Genomic DNA, 22,566 nt, shown 5'->3' with positions numbered 1-22,566 from the left:
CCTGCTATTCTGTAGGTCTTATTTTGTTTTGTCTTGCTATTCTAAACAATTTCCTTTAATCCGGGAAACGTATTGATTCATTGAACATCGTCAATATACCTAAATAGGAAACTATATTCAGCAATCTCTACAGCATTAGTGTCATTTGCTAGAAAGAGACAGTGGCCACCAAAGCCACATTAGTAACTTTGAGTAACCTGACACTGACCTTGTCTGATGTTTGTTGAAAAGGGGCTTGGCTACGTAACGCAGGTTAGTCTGGAATTTAAACTCCTCCTGCTTCATCCTCTCAAGAGCTGAAATAGGCATGCATCACTGTGTCCAGTTCTTTGTCTTTGTTCTAAGGGAGATTTGTATTACAAGGTATTAGAGATGGGCTAGCAACAAATGGAGACTTCCTCCCCGGTGGAAGGGATGCTTGCATGGGATGTTGTTCCTTCTCTATGAGGAAAAGCATCCCCAGGCCCCTCTGCATGCCCAGGTGGAGGAGAGTACCCCCAGGCCCCTCACATGTCCAGGTGGAGGAGAGCACCCCCAGGGCCCTTGGCAAGTACAGGTTGTCTTGATTTCTTTCTGACTGACCATGGCCATTTTGAGAATATCTGCTTCTCCCTACAGAGATATTTATCTTAGTTATCCAGAGACATCAGGATGGAGGTCCTGAGAGAGAAAGTAGAGGAGGAGGAGGCAGCTGAGCGTGAGGAAGCCGCTGAACGGGCAGAATGGGCTGAAAAGATGGAGAAGATGATGAAGACGGCCGAAGTGAGCAGAGAAGAATCCGTCCTGACACAGGATGAGCTTCGAGACCTGGAGAAGAAGCTAACGGCCATTGAGATCCCCACCCCAGCCGAGTACTCGTGAGTATCACCACTGGGGCTGTCCACTTAGCCGCCCTGGCACAGTTAGAAAGGACCAGGCTCAGGAAGGACCAAGGCAAAATGGTGGCACCTAGGCCAGGAGGGTGGCCATGGAGGGATGAGGTTCAGTTTGAGGGTCTGTTTCCTCTATTTGTCTGTGTAAAAGCAGAAGTGTGAGTAGTGATACTGCCTCTGTGTAGTTGTGAGGAATAAATGAAGAAAAGACAAAGTCAAAGACAGCTCAAGTGCTTTGGGGGTTCCCGGGGTGCCAAGCATGGCCTCACTCAGAACTTTGCCATCCCTGCTGGGACACAGGATCATAAACAAGGCCCTCATTGATGTCACCAAGCTGCCTGCTTCCTACACTAGCAACTCACCCAAGGAGGAGCACCTGCTGCAAGTGGCGGACAACTTCTCCCGCCAGTACAGCCACCTGTGCCCAGACCGCGTGCCTCTCTTCTTGTACCCGCTAAATGAGTGCAATGTGCCTGTGAGCCTGGGGCTTGGAGGGCGGGGCCAAAGCAGGAGCAGAGGGGGTGGAGGAAGGCACACCCAGCTCTCCCTGTGGAGCAGTGCTGGCCTGTGGGGAGCTGGAGGAGATGACTCCAGGGGAATGCGGGTCTGGGACCTGAACTGGAAGTGGGGCTACCACCCTGTCACTGAGCTACATCCCCAGGCTTCTTCTTAGTCTTGAGTCTTACTACGCAGCCCAGGCTAGCCTTGGGCAAGCTGTGGCTTTCGGCTCTGACTACGAACACATGCTAGGAGACCTCACACGCTTGAATGAAACTGAATGAACAGGTATAGATGAGGAGAACTGAGGCCCGGAGGGGTTCAGGGAGGTGCCTGGGGCCATGTGGAGGGGAGCAAGAACCCTGTGCCAGGTTTTAGGGTGTGCTCTGCCCCCACTTTGTCCCATTTCTTTGTCCTTTCTTTGAGGTGCTGTCACCTGTTACTGGAGACCACCCTGGTCACCAGCCACCCCTCCTCAAAACCTCTGTAGGCTTGCTCTACAAGGGCCTCAACCTGGTCAGACATCTATCTCCTCTATACCTTAGGCAATTTACCTGGCCTCTCTGAGCTTGGAGGGAAGGGTTTTCCCCAGTCCTTCCGGCTCAGATCCAGAACAAGCTAGTACTGTCCCCATGGAGTGCTGTGAATAGGTGCATCTCAGCCATTGCCACCTCCAATGGCCAATTCTTGACCTTCCCAGCAAGGGACTGCTCCACCACCCTGAGACCAGTGAGCTGGGCCTCTTCAGGGTCCCCCTGGGAAGTCAGGGAAGAAGGCTGGGCCAACCAGGCAGGGATGCTCATACGTCCCTGTTCCACACGGTCCCTCGCATGATCTCTTACTTTCAGAAGTTCGTGAGCACCACCCTGAGGCCGACATTGATGCCCTACCCCGATCTCTACAACTGGGATACCTGCGCCCAGTTTGTGTCCGACTTCCTCACCATGGTTCCCCTGGTTGATCCACTCAAGCCGGTAAGTGCTACTCCCTGGCTGTGTGGGCTAAGCCCTGCAGGTTTAATACGAGTCTGCGAGTCTGCGCAACAGGAACTCAGGCAAGCTCCAGGCTCCTGGACCCCTGTAGGGAAAGGCACAGAGAGGCAACCACTGGCCTGAGGGTACACAGCAAGGCTGGTCCCCAATCTGGTGGAGTCTGCCTCAGTCTCCCTTTTTTTATTTCAGGAGGCACAAAAGAGCTGGGGATAGCAAGCTGCCTCTAGCCTGCAGCCCCATCTTTGGGCTTCTGAAAGGTTCAGTCAGCTTTTTATTGAGAAAGAAAGGAGGCAGGAAAGAGGGGCGAATAACCGAGCGCTGATAGAAAGATGAGAAGGATGGAGGGGAGAGCTTCGGAGGAGAGCCATACGTTCCTTGAAACGGCAGTCCCGTGTGTGGGTGGCACGGGTCTGGTGTGTCAGGTCCTCAAGAGGCTCCTGATGCAGCAGGGCCCCTACCCCGACAGGTGGGTGGTGAGTGGCGAGGTGTCTGGCTGAGCTGACGGGTGTCCTGTGCTCAGCCCACACACCTGTATTCCTCGACCACGGTGCTCAAGTGCCAGAAGGGGAACTGCTTCGACTTCAGCACCCTGCTCTGCTCCATGCTCATCGGCTCCGGTTACGACGCCTACTGCGTCAATGGCTACGGCTCCCTGGACCTCTGCCTCATGGACCTGACAAGAGAAGTGTGCCCGCTCACCGTAAAGGCCAAAGAGGTATGCCGGATACCCCCTCCTATATGCAAACTGTCCAGGCTGCCCATCTGCCTGAGAGAATCAGGGTCTGCCCTGACCATCCTTGGAGAAGCAAGAACTGGGTGGGTCTCTGACCTGGCCACCCTTAGAGGTGTGAGGATTGTGTCCCTGCCCTGGCCAACCCTTAGAAAAGCAGGTCCCCATCCAGGCTGTCCTTACACTCATGGGTTTCTTCCCCATCACTACGTGTCCTCTGTCGCTCCAGATCCCCCGTTTCAGTCCCTTGGAGATTTCTCTGTCCTCAGCATCACCCAAAGCTCATCACCCAGAGATTTCTCCCAGCTGCTGTCCCTCCGGCCTTGTCCTAGTTCAGTTTAAGACACTGTGCTGCCACTGGGCAAATGTTATGACTCACGTGGCTTCTACCTTATCTCTAACCATCACAAACCTACCCACTTCCGCTTGCAGCTGGGAAAATCCTATCTGGTGGTTTTAATGGTGGGAAACAATGACCAAGTGAGTGCTTGATTCTCAGCCCTCCTAAAACACACACCCCCTTTGTGTTTCCAGGGTGGACCTGAGAACCTCGCGCATGCTAGGCAAGAATGCTAGTCTGAGCTGCATCCCTAGCCCCAAAGTATCCCATTTAACGGGGCAAACATTACCACTTCCCCCAGTGAGTGGCAGTTGAGTTTCCTGTCTGCTGATTAAGAATCTGAGGATGACCAGAGTTTATGCAAACAAAAGAACTTTTTAAACTCTAACAGTGTTAAAGTTAGCGTGGAAGTATTGAGCATGCGTGTGGCTACGGTTGTGGGTAACGGGCATCCATGAAGGCATTTTTGTGCATATGTTTCATGCCAGAATCACATCTATGTTTGGAAAAACACCACACTGTGCCCACAAGAGCTTCCCACACCCTGGGTGGATTCCAGGGCTCTGTGACAAGAGTCAGGCCCCTGTGCAGCTGATGGATGGAGACCCAGGGGCCTGAGGCACTAACCGGGAGATTGAGGAAGAGGGAGAGGTGCCAGGCAGACTGCTCATTCAGGACTGGTTCCCCAAGCAAGGTGTCTCAGCTAGGGTTTCTTTTTTTTTTTTTAAAGATTTATTTATTTATTATGTATACAGTATTGTCAGTATTTTGTTTGCATGTGTGCCTGCAGGCCAGAAGAGGGCACAAGATCTCCTTACGGATGGTTGTGAGCCACCATGTGGTTACTGGAAATTGAACTCAGGACCTTTGGAAGAGCAGTCAGTGCTCTTAACCACTGAGCCATTTCTCCAGCCCTCAGCTAGAGTTTCTATTGCGTGAAGAGACACCATGACCATGGCAACATTTTTTTTCTTATAGAGTTCTCTTTTTTAAAAGATCTATTTATTTATTATGTATACAGCATTCTGTCTGCATAGATGTCTACAGGTCAGAAGAGGGCACCAGATCTCATTACAGATGGTTGTGAGCCACCATTGGTTGCTGGGAATTGAACTCAGGACCTTTGGAAGAGCAGCCAGTGCTCTTAACCTCTGAGCCATCTCTACAGCCACCATGGCAACTCTTTTTTTTTTTTTTTATGGCAACTCTTAATAAGGAAAACAATTATTTGGGCCGGCTTACAGATGCAGAGGTTTAGTCCGTTATTGAAACAGTAGGAAGCATGATGGCCCACAAGCAGATATGGTGCTGGAGAAGGAGCCAAGAGCTCTACATCCCCATCAGCAGGCAGCAGGAAGATATTGTGTGACATTGGCCTTGGTTTGAGCATTTGAAACCTCAAAGTCCACCCCACTGAAACAGTTCCTCCAACAAGACCACACCTCCTAGTAATGCCACTCCCTGCGGACCTATGGGGCCATTTTCATTCAAACCACCACACAGGGATGAGCAAATAATTTTGTTTGTTTGTTTTGCTTTTTTTTTTTTTTGAGACAGGCTTTCTCTTCATAGCTTTGGAGCCTGTCCTGGAACTTGCTCTAATGACCAGACTGGCCTTGAATTCACAGAGATCTGCCTGTCTCCGTCTCCCAAGTACTGGGATTAAAGACCACTGCCTAGCAGCAAAGCATGCGGCACAAATGCCGTCTTCTGTCTTTTCCTTCCGTGGTCTCTGAGCTCACACCTCCTGGTCTTCTTGTCTCTGCTGCAGGTTTAATGTGGGCATGGGTTGACTCGGTGGCTACTGATGACAGCCCTGTGTAGTTGGAATTGTCATTCTTATAAAAGGGCATGGCCCAAAAGCAAGTGTTACCATGTCTGGAGCTACCAAACTGTGATGACATTTTTCGGAGGAGACCCAGGGATGGAGACCCGAGTCTGACTCCCCAGACTGGAGACCGCATTTCTTTTACCCGCTTCCACAGCGTCTGGAGAGCTCCTTCATGGCGGCACAGATCATCATTTTGTACATATCTATATACACATGTGCATGCATATACATGTAGAAACACACACACAGAGGTTTTTCCTTCCTGGCCCAGAAAATTTGAACTTGGAGTCAATGTATGAAACCTCCCAAGGATAACCCCTGAAAACTCTGACCCCTGACAATCAGCTCCACCTTCTGGCTGGGATCCAGATCAGCCTGGTCAGCAGGGTAATAAGACTCCCCTTCCTGTTCACAGTTTCCTGTGCAAGGCTGATGGGGAGATCCTTAGGGCTCTCTGCTGCGCAGCTAGGCTTGATCTGTAGAGAGGACTCCTCCCCACCCCACTCCTCTCTATGCTGCAGCTCCCTCTTCTGTCTAGGTAGGCCCTGTGAAGAATGTGGGTGGGAGTTGGACTTGCCTCTCTTGTTGGGTGATAGACAGTCAAGAAGAAAGAGAAGGCAATGCCTAAGAAGTACGCTGTCAAGCCACCACGGGACCTGACCAGCAGGTTTGAGCAGGAGCAGGAGGAAAAGAGACTACAGAAGATCAGGAATATGGAAGAGAAGCAGCGCAAGGAGGAGGAAGAGCGCCTCTTGGTGGGTATAAACGGCACTGCACCCTGGCATGACTGTTCACGGTATCCCCTCCTCCCAGCCCCCAGGCCCCCCCCCCCCCCCCCCCCCCCCCCCCCCCCCCCCCCGCCAAGGGATAACATACCAGGGCCATAAGGCCTTATCTTATGATTCACCAAAGCTCTCCTTGCCCGTAGAACACATTGCCTTTCTTTGAAGGAAATCTCACCCAGGATACAATCGCTCTGCAGAATGAATCACAGATCTATCTGGTGGTTGCCTCTCCCATTTTACCGGTTGAAACTTTGGGCCTAGGAGGGGAGATGGAAAGAGAGATCCCCTTGGCTGGTGGTCACCCACCTTTTCTGTGTAGGAGGAAGAGAAGGCGAAGCCCGACCCCCTGCATGGACTGCGCGTGCACGCCTGGGTCCTGGTGCTGGCCGGGAAGCGCGAGGTGCCCGAGAGCTTCTTCATTGACCCGCTGACAGCGCGCAGCTACAGCACCAAGGACGACCACTTCTTGGGCATTGAGAGCCTCTGGAACCACAAGAACTACTGGATCAACATGCAGGACTGTTGGAACTGCTGCAAGGTGCGTGGGAGCAGGGTGTGACCAGGGATGGGGGCCAGGGGCGGCCATGCTACCAGCCCCTGACATCAGGAGGCCCCAGTACCTACATTCCTGCCTATCAAGGGTCTTTCTGGCAAGATGAATGTCTCCAGTTTTGTTGTGTGTATCCTTTTTTAACCCGTTGGCTATTGGTTTGTGTGAATGAACTTTGGGCGGAAGGATAACTAACACCCATGCCGCAATGTGCGTACACATGAAGCGCTAAGCTCCCTGTCCAGGGTCTGTAAGCTGATCGGGCCCTGCTTCCTGCACCCAGACTAAGAAAGAATATGACCCATACCTCAGAAACCCTGTGTTCAGTTCCTACCCCCCCCCCCCACTCCCAAATGTATACTTGTACGTTAAGGTCATAAACAGCACGGGCATGGGCTGGTAGGATGTTCAATGGGTAAAAATGCTTGCCACCAACCCTAAGGCCCTGAGTTAGATACGAAGGGCCCACATGGTAGAAGGAGAGAACTGATTTCTGCAAGCTGTCTTCTGACCTCCATATTCACACACCCACACACACGTATACAAAGAGGTGCTCAATCTTAAATGTATACCTTACTGGATTGGTTTGTGCAAATGAATTCCCCTACGTATCCAGGATCTGCCCCCTCGCATCCAGTAACCCCTCCAGCCATGTGCTCAATGGTAGAGCAGGTGCTTAGCCCGTGTAGGCTCTGGGTTGATCCCCCAGCACCACAAAAATGAAGAAAAGTTCATTTATACAAACCAACATTCTTCACTTGAAAAGGATGCCCAGGTCCACAGGGAGATGACAATCTGATTGGAACCATCAGTGAAGGGTGGGAGTGTGGGCAAGTGGGCTCGGCTATGAGGACAGAGCCCGTGCTGACTTCTTACAGCGCCCATCAGTTTATTCTGATTTAGGACAGATCATCGACTGTGTTATACAGTGTGCATTCTTTGTGTTGGATTTGTGAAGTCATGGAGATGTTTGTGAGATTCACCCATCTTTTCTGTTGGCAGTGCTCGGTTCATTTTCATTGCTTATTAATTCCCTCTTCTTAGCATTTTTTTTTTTTTGAATTTTTGAGACAGGGTTTCTCTGTAGCTTTTGGTTCCTGTCCCGGAACTAGCTCTTGTAGACCAGGCTGGCCTTGAACTCACAGAGATCCGCCTGCCTCTGCCTCCCGAGTGCTGGGATTAAAGGCGTGCGCCACCATCACCCAGCTTATTCCCTCTTCTTGAAGCACTCCAGAACTTATTTTTCTGTTTTAGAGTGGCATGCTTCAGTTGTTTCCAGCATGGGACTATTTGGGATAGCCCTGCAGTGAGCAATTCCCTACCCGGATTTCAATGAACACGTGTGCGCACGTCTGATTGATCAAGACCCAGGAGAGTCAGATTCTTCTCATTTGCAGAAAATGACTGCATCGACTTATAGCCCCCACCTCCAGCGTTGTGTGAGAGTCCGGACGCCCTCCTGCTTCTTACCAATACTCCTAGTTACTTGTTTGGGAGTTTGAGACGGGGTGGCACTCTGTCTTGGCCTCCTGAAGCTGAGATTACAGGTGTGCACACGGATGCCCACCCAGTTTCCTCTCTCCTCATGTTGGCTGTCTTGTGGGTAGCTTGCATACTGCGTTGTTTTGAAACTACAGCTGATTTTTTGCACTGTCCTCATATCCAGGAAGTTTTAAGCCTGCTCATTAACTCTAAAAATTAGAAAGACTTCAGGGCTTTTCTACCTGTGAGGTCATTTTAAAACCTTCTCCAGGGAGCTGGAGAGATGGCGCAGGGCTTAAGATGGAGTCCTGTTCTTTCGTGCTCCTGCTGAGGACCAAAGTTCAGTTCCCAGCGCCCACATCAGGGAGCTTACACTGCCTGTAACTCTAACTCGGGGGGATACAGCACTCTTCTGGACTCTGAGGGCACCCGCAACACGCATGGCATTCTCACACAGTGCCACATACATGTAAATAAAAAGGCTTAAAAAAAAAAAACCAACCTTGCTAGGTGACTTTCTATAGAATCACTATTGTTTCTTCCTTGGAAGCCATCTGGGTCTAGAGTTTTCTCTATAGACATGTTTTAAACTACACATTCAGTTTGGATAATTTGTTTTTTCTGACAGTTCTGGGGATGGAACCCAAAGCCTTGTGTATTCCAGCCCTGGGCTCTAGCATCAATCCACACACTCCCAGCCCAGGGCTTTTATTCTTGAGTGAGTTCTGGTAGTTTCCATCCTTTGGAAAACTTTATCCCTTTATTTACATTTTCAAATTATTGCTATAAAATGTTGATATTTACTCCTTATTTTCCTTTTGATATTTCAGAGCCCATAGTGATGACTCCACGCTCTCTGTTGGCACTGATAATGTACAAATATTTTTTTCTCCTAGTGAATCTAGCAAGAGGCTTATCAATACTGTTAGAATTGTCAATAAACCATGTTTGGTTTTGTTATTTTTTTCCCCCTATGGCTTTGTTTCATTTATTTCTACTCTGATCCTTATTATTTTCTAATGCTTGCTTTAAATTTCATTAATTAGTTTCTTAAGGTAGAAACCGAAGTAATGACTCTGGGCCAGTTTTTCTGGCAAAGACCTTCATTTCGTTAGTGAGTTCCTTCACTGGCATCCCACACATTTCAATAGCCTGTGAACTTGCTTTTTTTTTTTTTTGGCTGTTTAATATTTATTGTATTTTTTTCTTTTTTTAAAAAAATTTCAATTGAAATAGTTACATATCTTTCTCATTTCTTTTTCTCCCTCTATCCCCTCCCAACTACCTTTTCTCTTCTCAAACCTTTCCCTCTTGTATCCCTTCATAACTCTCAAATTGATAACCACCCTTTTCTTATGATTGTTCCATACACATATACATATATATACACACACATAGATATAGATACACTCTGATAGGTCTGTTTCTGTTGTTTCTATAATATTTCAGTGTTGACCATCTGTATTGGACAACAAATAAGGGCGTGAACTTGTTTTTCTTCAGTTCAAAATTCTCTCTTTTTTTTCTTTTCCTTTACCCTCTGATTCACAGGTCGTTTTAAAATGCGGTGTTTCAGACAGGTGGTGGTGGCTCGTGCCTTTGGTTCCAGCACTAAGAAGGCAGGGACAGGCGGATTGCCAGGGCCACACCGACAAACCCTGTCTTGAAAAACCAAAATCCCAAAACAATACAAAAAGTGGTGTTTCATTCATAGACATGTAGATATTTCCTGGTGACCGATTTTTTATTTCAGTGTTGATTCTGTGATTGTTAGAGAATGCTGACCATGCGATCCCGGCTCTCTTACTGTGGCTTGGTTTTTGGTCCAGACTTTGCTGTATCTTAAACGTTCTGTGCATTTGACGAGATGTCCTTTATAGCCAAGATTCTCAGAGGGAACAAAGTCCCAGCACTATTTTTAGCAGTGTCCACGCTGGCCAGTGTCATGGTCTCTTCTTTCACGCCCCTATTTGGTAACTCAGTACTGGGTCTCTCACCTCCCTTCCACCTGCCACAAATGTCTTTCCCACGGCACCGGTGTGGCGTGCACTAGAGTCCTGGTGGGGGTCGAAGGACAAGATGAGGACCTGCAGGCTGAAGGCTACAGTCATCTCTGAAGAGCCGTTAACACTGAGCGTGTGTTCATTGTGAGTCTGGTCTCGAGGAGGGCAGCTTTGACTCTGCAGCGTCTGTGTAGGGTGGGATAAATGTCACTGACCTGGGTGTCAGTGTCCTTACCCGTCACACGAGTTAACAAATCTGACACTCATCAAATGCCCAGGACCTATTAGCGCCTTCTGAGTATCGTTTTCTGTGAGGGAAATAAGGGCCGAGAGACCCTGGGGTCAGACGAGTCAGGTCGAGTCCTGAGATCCATGTCTTTCTATCCCAGGAATTCAACTTCCACTCACTGACACAGTTATAGACCACATAGGGGAAGCTTGTCCACTCTGCCTGTCTCCCATGGGGCCACAGTCATCCCTTAGACCAGTACATTGCAACAGGGTTCTATCTGGTCAGAAATGGCAGACACTGGGGATAACAACAGAGCACAGGACTTGGAGGCCTGAGGTCTGAGTTCGAGTCCAGTGGCATGTTGCTTTTCCCTTCCGCTGGACAGGAAGTGCCTGGGATTGGAGACCTGGTCTGTATCGATTGCTCTGTGTGCGTTCCTAGGCCAGGTACGGGCCTGGCATACAGTAGACACTTCGTGGAGAAGTTGAACACACTGCTTCCCCTCCCAGAATTGCCACTTGCCCATGCAAAAACGACCCCACTAGATGAGTTAGTCACATATCACTCCCCTGACTGCACTCTCCTCCACATTCCCTTTATGCCAATCCACATTTAAACGTTTCTTCCCCATGAGTAGGGTCTTAAAGAACAAAAATTCTTTGTCTTACAATTCTGGAGACTGGAAATCCAGGACTGAGGTCCTGGCAGGGCTGGATTCTTCTGAGATCTCTTGTATCTTCCTGAGCCCCAAGGAGCAGTTGGCTCTTGCCTCCCTGACCTGGGGCAAACAAAAACAAAAAGAGAAACCAAGGAGGCTCACTTCCTGATACTTTACCTGCTCAGAAATGCCCCATAGTGGCATAAACAGGTCTGTCCCCAGGGCAGGGTACTGATGAGTCTCCTCTGGACATGCTGTGGGATTTCTTTCTCTGGCGATGGGTCAGTGGGATGGGAGTGGGGCCTGCGTCCCTGTTGAGATGAAGAATGAGGCTGGACTCTTAGAGACTGAACGGAACTGACATTCTGCACAGCCCCTGCAGGCCTCTGGGAGCAGCTGTTTCTATTGTCCTAGGAGCAGGCCCAGGCATGGGGTTCAGGGGTGCATTCATTTGGTTCCCTCTCCATCAGGACTTGATCTTCGACCTGGGAGACCCTGTGAAATGGGAGTATATGCTCTTGGGGACCGATAAGCCGCACCTGTCCTTGACTGAGGAGGATGACGAAGGCCTGGACGATGATGACGATGTAGACGAATTGGTGAGTCGGGTGGCCTGAGGGTGGGTTGAGGGGCTTCACCTGTTTTGCGTCAGGCAGCCTGACAGACACCCCTGAAAGCATGTCCATGTACAGGGAAGTCCAGAATCATACATTTTTCTGAGCAGAAGGGCCTGGCCTCAGCCCTCATTTTCCAGATGTGTAAACAGAGACCCAGGTACATCCAGTGACCAGCCTAGGACTTCCCAGTGTGTTGACAGTACCTGAATTCAGTCTCTTCCATCTGGAGCCCCATTCAAGGGTTGGGGTGCTCCTCAGAGAGATGTGCTCTTTAGAGTGGGAGCCCCGGGACTGGCCACCCTGCTAGCTCTTCCTTAGTCACATTATGACTATCAAGCTAGGCCTTTTCTTCCTGTTCTATTACGTCTTCTAAAAACCACTGGCCTAGGGGATCCACTCATCAGCCTTCCTTCCGTCACCTCCCAACAAGGTGCGTGTGTATGTGTGTGTGCGCGCGCGTGCGTGTGTGTGCATGCAAGTGTGCGTGTGTGTGTGTGGTGTGTGTGTATGTGCGTGTGTGTGTGTGTGTGTGTGTAGAAGGTGTGCTTCCTGCATGAAGTCTTGAATGAGAAATCCAAGACTAGGAGCCCAGCAGGCAAATTCCCCCGGCTTTGGGATCTTCCATTTCCCCCTTATGTGTAAAAGTAGGTGAGGGTTGGGTGGTGGTGGCGCACGCCTTTAATCCCAGCACTGGGGAGGCAGAGGCGGGTGGATCTCTGTGAGTTCGAGGCCAGCCTGGGCTACAAGAGCTAGTTCCAGGACAGGCTCCAAAACTACAGAGAAACCCTGTTTCGGAAGAAAAAAAAAAAAAAAGAAATGAATCCACCCAATTTCATAACCTACTTTTTCTGTACCTAAATTTTCTTAATAAAATTTAGCATAGCACTATATTCTTTTTCAAGCGATGTAAACTTTAGTTTCTTTAGCCCCTTCATTTTGAATATGATGCCACATATTAATGTAAATATATATGTATACATATATATACATACATATATATATCTAAAACGTGGGTGAGGGTCATAGTCTGGTATCGACAGTAACAGGTGTTTTTTCACGTCTAGCACTGACACAACGAAGTGTTACAAACTGGGGGTCCCACACTACTGGAGGTTGGAATTTCAGGATCAAGGTGCTGGCAGGGCTGGTTTCTTCTGAGGTCCTCTGGGTTTGCTGATGGCCATCAGGGCTGTGTTTTATCTGGCCCCCTCTCTATGAATCTCTGTCCTAATCCCCTTGTCTTATAAGAACCCTTAGCATATTTAAGAAGCACATTTAGACTTCATTGACTCCTCCCTTAAGACTTACTTCCAAATGCAACCGGATTCATAGATACTGGGGTGAGGGTTTGGTGTGCGATTTTAGCGGGAGGTTGAGCCATGCTCCCAACAAAAGACAACACTGAGGGACGGGCTCTGCTTTAGCATGGACTCTGAGCTCACTCATTTAAATCGCCTCTGCCTGGGAGGCTGGCGGCTTATAGGCAGCAGGCAAAATGAGGCACCAAAAGACCCACCCAGGAAGTGAGAGAGCTGGGAGCTGGGTTCCTAGTGGTGACCTTCAGCTCTGGGAGCTGCCTGAGAACGACTGGGTCACCCTGTTCGCCAACTCATCATTTCTGAGCACTGGCGCCCCCTGCTGGCTGCAGGCACGAACCAGTGGTGTGCCGGGCAGGTAAACCCAAGTGGGGAGCCCACTTTCTGCAGGCCCTGTCACATCCCTAGAACGAGAATCCTTATTGTCTCCAAAATGGACAAATGCTACAGCCTGAGCGGCAGCCCTTAGCGTGGGACCCTGGGATTTTTAGGCTGTCTCAAGAACGCTCTGCCCATGCCGCCTGCTGACTGCTCGCCTTCTGTGTCCCTGAAAGGACTCAAAGTTAGATGAACAAGTATCCAAGGGCTAAGCATTGTTTGTGGCAGGAAGTGTACACATGGAAAATCTAGAGTCTGGTTTGAGGGTTATTTGTCTAGACCAGGCCGTATTGCACAGCACAGACCAGGGATAGACAGCAGACAGAGCTCCGGGCATTATTCATGACATCCTTTAGTCCTCCCAGGAAACAGCTAAGGAAACCAAGGCTTAGTGTGGATGAGGAACTTTCCCAGTCTTCCTTACCTGGGATGATAGCTAAAGGTATGGCTCCCCTCTCTGAGCAGCCATCATGGCCGCAGGTGGTACCATTATCTTAGACCAGGCAAGCAGGGAATGGGGATCTGCCCAAGATGACTCCCCTTCTGCCCCATCCTGATCACTGTCCTGATTTCTGCCTCTTCCAGGGAAACTGGCAGCCCCCTTAGCAAAGCTGGGTCTGGGGTAGGGGACAGAGTTGCGCTATAGCCTCCAAGGGCCTAGCCAGCACCCACCTCCTCTCCTCACAGGCCAAAGAGGAGGAAGAGAAGAGCTTCGACATGCCGCCTTCATGGGTCTCCCAGATTGAGATCACACCTGAAGGTCTCTGTCATTCACCAGTTCCTAGAGCCCCAGGGAGTTCTACGGCCATAACTCAGCAGAGAGGCCATAGAGGCTTCCTGAGCCGCCGTCTCCACCCCTCTCAACACCCCACCAGCTCTGTGCCCAGAGCCTGATACCATCTGGGACACAACTGGACTGTTAACATGACTCCCAAAGTCTGGAACATGGCCTCTTTCCTTCCCTCAGATCCTCTGTTCTGAGGAGACCACAGGCAGGACCTGTTGACGATAGTGTAAGAAGGTCAGGCCCTGGGATGTATGGGCAAAGAAGGCAGGAAAGTGGGTTACCTTCTGCTCCATGTCTGCATAGACCCATCTGGGAACCCCAAGACTCAGAAGAAGGATTCAGGCTGCTCCAGCAGGTGACAAGTGCTAGAGAAGAGGTCATGGAACCTGACCTGGAGTACTCATCACAGCCTAGATGAGGGATGAAAGCAAAATGGGGCTCAAGAAATAGGGAGCCCTGGGGCTGGGTCTTGAAGGCCCAGAAGTCATTCTAGCATACCGTTCTCACTGGTGAAGGCCTGGCAGGGGTGAGGGGTGGCTGGGCCACAGATAGGATTCTTGCGTGGCGCTGGGATTCTGGCTTGGATACCTTGGGAAGAGTTGAAGCCAGCACCAGTGACGACTTTCGTCTTCCCTGGAGCTGTTTCTGGACCTAAAGGGTCTTTAAAGGTGATGCAGAAAAAGGATGAGTGGCTAGGAAGGGTGGAAGGAGAGACCCTCAGTACTCTCTGCATCCACAGAGTTTGAGACCCGCTGCCCCAATGGAAAGAAAGTGATCCAGTACAAGAAGGCCCAGCTGGAGAAGTGGGCTCCATACCTCAACAAGAACGGCCTGGTGTGCCGCCTCACCATCTACGAAGACATACAGTGTAAGGCACCTTGGGGGCCAGGATGGGGGACAACCAAATGTTGTGCTCGGTCACTCCGGGCATAGCACCTCTACTTTTTTGGTGTCTGTGGGGGCAGAGGCCAGAGGAGCTGATCTGCCTGCAGCAACCATCTTTTGGGCCCCCACAGGCACGAAGGTTCTGGAGATAAAGGAGTGGTACCAGAACCGCGAGGACATGCTGGAGCTGAAGCATATAAACAAGACCACGGGCCTGAACGTGGACTACTTCAAGCCGGGCCATCCCCAAGCTCTGCGTGGTGCGTGGATCCCACTGCTGGGCAAGCCAAGAGCCCTGGGGGAGGGGGGCTTACCTAGAATGCTACATGATGGGAAAAATGAGCCCCAGGTGTCAGCGAGGTCCTCAGGTGGCAAGCACGGACACTGCTTCTGCCTCTGTACGATAATGAGGTGTACAGAGAGCTGAGGAAGCTCAGAAAAGGGAGACACTGTGGCCAGCAGCTCCCCAGGAAAATCAAAGGCAGGGCCACATGCAGTTCTGTGGCTGCGATCAAGCTGGAATCTCCACCAGAGGGTACACAGTGTGGGTCACACGTAAAGGGTCTAAGGATGCTAGACAGTAAAGCCAACCAAACACCACAGACAAGGGCAAATGCAGAGGGCAGAGCACCCACTGGATGGCTGTGGCTAGGGGTCCATGAGGTTGAGAAGAAAGAGTATGCCTTCCAAGATCCATATCCTACTCCAGAATTCACCAGAGAAAAATCTGGAGCCAACAAACACACGGAAACACATGAACTGCATTTGGGAGCTGAACATTTCAAGATGAAACCAACAAGGGGCCACGCCACTGCTTTTGTGTGAGCAAATGGTCCTAACCAGATGTGACAGGGGTTGGAAGCAGCAGAAAGCCCCTCCCTAGTGACTTGGCAGGCCACTCTTAAGTATAATTAAGCGAAATGTGTTAATATGGGGATGTAGCTCAGCGTTAGAACACATGCTTAACATTCCTGAGGCCCTGTGTTCCACCTCCAGCAACAATGGCCTTAAAATGTGCACGCATTTTGACCCAGTAATTCCTCTGCTGAGAATTTGTTGTTAGCAAACACTGAGCAAGATCCATAAGGGCATGACATAGATGCTCCTCATGGACTTGTTTGTAAAAATGAATAATTCGATGTAACCACCATATCCAGAGAGTGGGGGTTGGGCACATGGCTAATGCTCCTGTGTACTGAAGAGCTGCCCTCTCCCTGGGCCTGGGCTTGGGTGCAGTGTCAGCTGACGATGCTCACTCGACCCCTTCCCTCCCTGCTCGCCATCCCCCTCCCCCAGTGCACTCCTACAAGACTATGCTGCCCGAGATGGACCGTGTCATGGAGTTCTATGAAATGATCCGTGTCGATGGCCTGATAAAGCGGGAGGAGACGCCCATGACCATGACAGAATGCTATCAAGGGCGCTCAGACTTCCTCTCCTACCGCCACATCAATTTTGGACCCAGAATCAAGAAGCTCACCCAGAACAGCGCAGAGTCCAACCCCAGGCCCATGGTGGTGAGAGCATGCTGGGGCCGGGGACTGCTACCCATCTTCCCCGGCCGATAGAGGGTCAGCAGGATGGGGGAAACCCTGGTTCTGGGATGGGATCAAGGCCTGTGATTTTTGCCAGGGTTCTAAATCTCAAACAAGCAGTTTAACAAATGTAGAGCCCTGGGCTCGCTAGAGCTGAACTGCATCCCCAGTCACCAGACAGAGAAGCGCTGTTTCCTTATTGTAACACACACTTATGACCAGATGTGTGGAAACAGGAGAAACCAGAAAAATGTGAAGATATCTCAGAGTGACTTCTCTCCAGTACTACTGTGGACTGGTAGGTTTGTTCCTCGTTGAACAACTAACCCCAGCACTTGAGCGGGGGTAGCTGAAGGATCGAGGGTTTAAGGTAACCCTTGGCTACATAGTGAGTCCAAGGCCAGTCTGAGACCTTATCTCAATGAACTCGGAGCTGAGGGATAGCTCACTCCATAGAGTATGAAGCCCCAAGTGTGATCCCCAGAACCCACGAGAACAGCCAGGCACTGTGACACACAGCTGGAACTGCAGCACCAGGGAGGCAAACAGGGGTTTGTTGACCAGTCAGTCCAGGCAATCCAGTGAGCTCTGGGTTCAAGGGAGTCCAGGTTTTGAGAAGTGCAATTGAGACAGACAGTGTCAGTCTCTGGTCACCACACAAGTGCGCGTATGTACACCAAGGCACACACACAACTTGTTCTGAGAGACTTTAATTTTATTGAGATCCGAGAACCCCTGTTTTCTACCAAGTTTTTGGCCACTGAGCTTTCTGACCACGCCCCAGGGAAGCTCGTCTCCATTGCAAGGAATATTTGGTAATGGGATAGGCTTCCTGGAGAGGTGGCAGCTCCCCATTGCTAGGAGCAGGCAAGCAGAGTCTTGTGGAGGAGGGAACTGAAGAACACACTATGCGAGGCTGACGTGGCTAGACCCCGAGAACCCACAGGAGTCACAGAATCCACTGCCTGGCTAGAAGGGACTAACCAACAAGCCCCACCTCCAGACTCTTGGATCTGGAGCGTCCTTTGCTCCTGTCCACGGAGCATGCACAGAAATCCCCCACCGCCTTCTGCATGTTCTGGCCACACAGAAAATCACGGAGCGGTTCTTACGCAATCCAGCGAAGCCTGCGGATGAGGATGTGGCAGAGCGTGTGTTTCTGATGCTGGAGGAGCGCATTCAGCTTCGTTACCACTGCCGCGACGACTACATCACCGCATCCAAGCGAGAGTTCCTGCGGCGCACGGAGGTGGACAGCAAAGGCAACAAGATCATCATGACCCCGGACATGTGCATCAGCTTCGAGGTGGGCTGGCGACCGCATTGGGCAGGGACTGGCGGGGGGGGGGGGGGGGGGGGGGGGAGCCGGAAACTGCTTGCAGCCTTTTCTGGCTACTTGGGAAACCCCAGGTGGATTCCTCCACTCCTCCCCCATTAAGTGTCCACGGGGAAACCCATCTCTGTCCCTGGGAACACGTCTATTTCCCATCTGAGGATCTGTTCCTTGCAGCTCCTCTGAGACTCATCCCATTTCCATCAAAATGAGAATCCAGCAGACTGAGACATCCTCGTCCCCACCTGCACCTCTGGGGAGCCTACACCCCAGATCCCAGGGACCCATCCTGGAGGTGGCAGGGTGTCTCATCTCCTAGATGGTCTCATCTTCTTATTCTAGTTAGCTTTCTCTGGCACAGCCCTCAGCCCCTCTGCATCTTTCTTTGGTCCCTCTTTGTTACTATGTCTTTGTAGACAGGGATGCTGAGGTCTGGAAAGGTTAATCACCTTGCTTGAAGTCACCCAGCTAGAAAAAGCTAGTCGATTTAAGCCTGGTGGTCCCTAGACCTGACCAGTTGTAGCCTCTCTGTCACTGTGGTGGTTCTGGTCCCAGGTGGAGCCCATGGAGCACACCAAGAAACTTCTCTACCAGTATGAGACCTTGATTCAACTGAAGAATGAAGAGAAGCTGTCCCGGCATCAGGCCTGGGAGTCGGAGCTGGAGGTACGGTCCCCCCAGAGGGCGGATGTGGCGGAGAGAGAGGGTCTTACGATGTGCACATCCGCCATTGTGTGCCATCAAGGTGCTGGAGATCCTGAAGCTCAGGGAAGAGGAGGAGGAGGCACATACGCTAAGCATCTCCATCTACGACACCAAGCGCAACGAGAAGAGCAAAGAGTATCGGGAGGCCATGGTGAGCTTCCCCGCTTTCCCCGGGTCTCCTTCCCTGGAGGCAGGGCTCCAGGGTAGGGAGAGCATGGGAGTCCTTTGGAAGGGATGGCGTCACTGGTGGTGTCAGGTGAGCATTCTTGCTGACTGTCACCTGCCACACTGTGTTGATGGGTCACCCCGAAGGGCACTTAGGGTTCAGGCTAGGTGTCCTTATCCTGGACTGTGGCCAAACCAAAGCTTGCCTTGCATGGGGAAAGATGAATGTCCACCTCTGCCAGGGCTTCCACTAAGGCTGTGACCCGAGCTGGGAGTCCAGCCCACTGACTCAGGCACAAGTTGAACACCAGGCCTCAGCAACACAGGGCTTTGGCCACACCCCCTCCCCCAGGTGCAAGGACCCGACTGGGTTCCTAGGCTTGCTTCTAAATCCTCTTCACCATGCAGGGCAGACATTTAAAGTAGTTTGCAGTTGACCAGGCAAGGCTGGGCTTTGGATTGTTCTTGGATTCATAGGGAGGGGCAAAAGCCTATGTCTGCAGGTTCTCTGGCTTTTGTGTGCTCCATGTAGGGCCTTATGGGCAAGAGAAAATTGCTGGGAGTCTAACATCTAGCTAATCACCGTCATTCTTTGAACCTGCTGTGGGCTGTCAGACCCAGAGTATGTGCTTCCCAGATCTAAGCTGGTCTGATTTCAGAGGAGGAAACTGAGGCTCAGATTGAGAGGTGAATTCATGTCAGAAACAGGAATTACATGTCACCCTTAAACATGGGTCAAAGGGTGATCCTTAGGAACTTAGTTCTCCCAGGAAGTCTCTGCTAGGACCTAGCTTTGGGGCCTGACTTTGTAGCGTTGCTGCTCGGGAGGCCCCCAGGATATGGTGCTCTTTCAGCTGGTTCCCTGGTCCATAGGAGCGTGTCTTGCACGAGGAGCACCTGCGGCAAGTGGAGGCCCAGCTGGACTACCTGGCCCCGTTCCTGGCACAACTCCCTCCAGGCGAGAAGCTCACGCGCTGGCAGGCTGTGCGTCTCAAGGACGAGTGTCTCAGCGACTTCAAGCAGCGCCTCATCGACAAGGCTAATCTCATCCAGGCACGCTTTGAGAAGGTGAGACCATGGCCCAAGTCAGGGAGGTGACCTCACCCTCCTCAGTCAGAAAATGGGTCCTGAAATCTTTGCTCAGGGCGTTGCTGATGTGTGAGCGAGATGCGTGGATGAGTATGTCTGTAACTGGGGCTTCCAAATATCTGACTTCTCCCCACTTCATTACTGGATGGATGATGCGTGGATGGATGGCGGGTAAATGGGGGAATGAATGAAGAGGATGAGTGGGTGCAGTTTGGATACGTGGGCAGGCGGGCATGGGTAAGGATTAGAGGTGGGATGTGGATGGGTGGTGAGCAGGTGATGGACTGATGAATGAGTGGGCTGATGGGTAGATAGGTTAGATTGGCAGACAAGGGATAAAGAAATGGATTGCTAGGTTTGTGGATAGATGGACTGAGGGGTGGTACATGAACTCCTAGTCCTTAGCCCATTTCTGTGAGACAGGTGAGGTGCATACCTTGTGGCCTCCACGCAGTGTCTCGGTCTTCACAGAATACACAGGGTAGAGTCAGGTGGAGTTGGACACAATACTTCTTATGTTTGGAAATGAGTTACTTGGGGCTCTGAGCATCTCAGCAACTTGTCTAGGTCACATAGCTGTTTTGTGTATGTGGGTGTTTTGTCTGCACATATGTATGTATGCCATGTGCACACCTAGTGCCCTCAGAGGCCAGGAGAGGCTGTCAGATCCCCTGGGACTGGAGTTTCAGATGATTGTGAGTCTCCATGTGAGTTCTGGGAATCGAACCCCAGTCCTCTGGAGAGCAGCCAGCACACTTGCCTGTTTTTTTGAGACAGTGTTCTATTGTGTAGCCCCAGCTGGCCTGGAACATGCAATATAGACCAGACAGGCCTTAAACTCACAGAGAGCCATCTGGCTCTGCCTAGTGAGTACTGGGATTAAAGGTGGGCACGACCGCACCCTGCTGCTTTGATTTTGTATGAGGAGCTAGGGGTGGAACCCAGGGTTATGCACTAAGCCACATCCCTAGCCCTGACTAACTGTTTTGGCTGTTCTGATTTCATGCACACCTTGTCCTTCGAATCATGACTCCAGTAGTTCCAACCCAAGATCTTTTGTGATCCTCTAACTCTACCCCTCTCCACGGGAGGTGGGGATAGGGACTGCCTGGTAATCTATGGGCCTGGCTGATCAGTTCACACTGTGCCCCTGCTCATCTCCCTGTGCCCCCAGGAGACCCAGGAACTGCAGAAGAAGCAGCAATGGTACCAGGAGAACCAGGTAACCCTGACATCCGAGGATGAGGACCTGTACCTCAGCTACTGCTCTCAGGCCATGTTCCGAATCCGCATCTTGGAACAGAGACTCAATCGGTAAGGGGCAGAGCCAGGAGGACTCCTGGGAGCGCTGACAGTTTGGCTATCCCTCACCTTCTCCTCCCTGCCTCCCTCTGCTCAGGCACAAAGAGCTGGCTCCGCTGAAGTACTTGGCACTGGAGGAAAAGCTGTACAAGGACCCACGCTTGGTAGACTTCGTCAAAGGCTTTGTTTGATGCCCCTCATGGGACCATGGCAAGAGCTGTCAGAGAATGGAGTCCCGCCCTTCTCCCCAGCCACTGTGACCCCACACCAGCCTCACTGCCATGCTACCTCCCTGGCCCTCATAGTCTCCCTCAAATAAACACACTCCTTATTTGCTATTTGTACTTCGGCACTCACAAGCTCCAATCCCGTCATCCCCCCACCCCCACCCCGTCCTCAGCCTTTCTCTGTCATCTTTTGTTGGAATATCAAGTATTAACATCTCCAGATGGTTCCACAGTCATGGCTGTCTAGTTAGAGCTCAATGTGGTGATGATGGGCCGGCTCATAAAGTGGGAATGGCCTGGCCAGGGAGCACACCCCAAGATTGGGTGGCTTGATGTTAGAGGTCAAGGAACTGAATCCAAGTTCCTCTTCTGCTTACCACCTGTGAATGGGACTGACATTCTTTCCTGACCTAAGTGTTAAAGAGCAGAGAGAGCTGGGTAGAGTGGTGCATGTCTGTAACCCCAGCAGAAGGATCTGGGTTCGAGATCTGCCTTGGCTATATAGGGAATTTGAGGACAGCCTAAGCTACATGAGAATTTTTTTTGGGGGGAGGTTTCAAGACAGGGTTTCTCTTTGTAGCTTTGAAGCCTGTCCTGGAACTCCTTCTTTAGAACAGGCTGGCCTTGAACTCACAGAGAGCTACCTGCCTCTGCCTCCCAAGTGCTGGGATTAAAGGTGTTTTTAAAAATAAAGTAGAGAAAACCTGGCCTATAGTCTCCAGGGCATGACACAGCCATTGCAAATGATCTCATGGCAGCCACGATTGCCTGCACATGCCTGGGCCCGTCAATAAGCAATCATGAATCAGGGCGGGGCTCATGAGGGCCTTGTTCCTCCCTGTCTACTGGTTACTGTCGAATTCTGTTGGAGGGGTAGTCATTGTCTTCAGAGGTGAACCCACCAGGCTTCAACACCTACTTCCAAACCCACGGTTCAAACTGGGGGCTCGAGCCACAAGTGGTGGCACTTGCCTTTAATCCCAGCTCTTGATCTCTACCAGTTCAAGGCCAGCCTGGTCTTTATAGTGAGATCCTGATACAGAGGGAGGAAAGGAAGAGATGGGTGTATGTGTCTGTGGCGGGGGAGAATAAGGAGGACAGAAGTAAGATGAACTTGAAAGAGCCAAGTATGCCAAATCTTGCCAGGTTCTTAGTTAAGAAACACCACCACCACCGTGTGTGTGTGTGTGTTCTCTAAGCAGTCCTCTTGTCTCTGCTCCTCACAGCCCTGGGTTACACATGCAGCCATGCCCA

At 51.0% G+C, this 22,566-nt stretch overlaps 1 protein-coding gene across 2 annotated transcripts; it reads left to right on the top strand.

Moving 5' to 3' along the window:
- The first annotated feature begins 651 nt into the window (after positions 1-651).
- On the top strand, positions 652-21,458 carry Drc7 (dynein regulatory complex subunit 7). Of its 2 annotated transcripts, XM_041650819.1 has the most exons (17): positions 652-857; positions 1,173-1,347; positions 2,219-2,344; positions 2,883-3,077; positions 5,860-6,018; positions 6,368-6,586; positions 11,444-11,572; positions 13,972-14,044; positions 14,811-14,939; positions 15,088-15,216; positions 16,253-16,473; positions 17,582-17,797; positions 18,380-18,490; positions 18,570-18,680; positions 19,568-19,762; positions 20,958-21,097; positions 21,183-21,458. In XM_041650819.1, exons 1-17 carry the CDS (start codon positions 652-654, stop codon positions 21,274-21,276), a joined length of 2,628 nt encoding a protein of 875 aa, XP_041506753.1. In that variant the 3' UTR covers positions 21,277-21,458. The 2 variants fall into 2 exon arrangements, with proteins under 2 accessions (XP_041506753.1, XP_041506754.1); XM_041650820.1 differs by lacking the exon at positions 2,883-3,077.
- The last annotated feature ends 1,108 nt before the right edge of the window (positions 21,459-22,566 follow it).

Source organism: Microtus oregoni, unplaced genomic scaffold (assembly GCF_018167655.1).
Source record: "Microtus oregoni isolate MIOR12 unplaced genomic scaffold, Mior012 000004F_ref0000308, whole genome shotgun sequence".
In the NCBI taxonomy this organism is placed as follows: domain Eukaryota; kingdom Metazoa; phylum Chordata; class Mammalia; order Rodentia; family Cricetidae; genus Microtus; species Microtus oregoni.
This window is presented reverse-complemented; position numbering and strand designations above follow the sequence as displayed.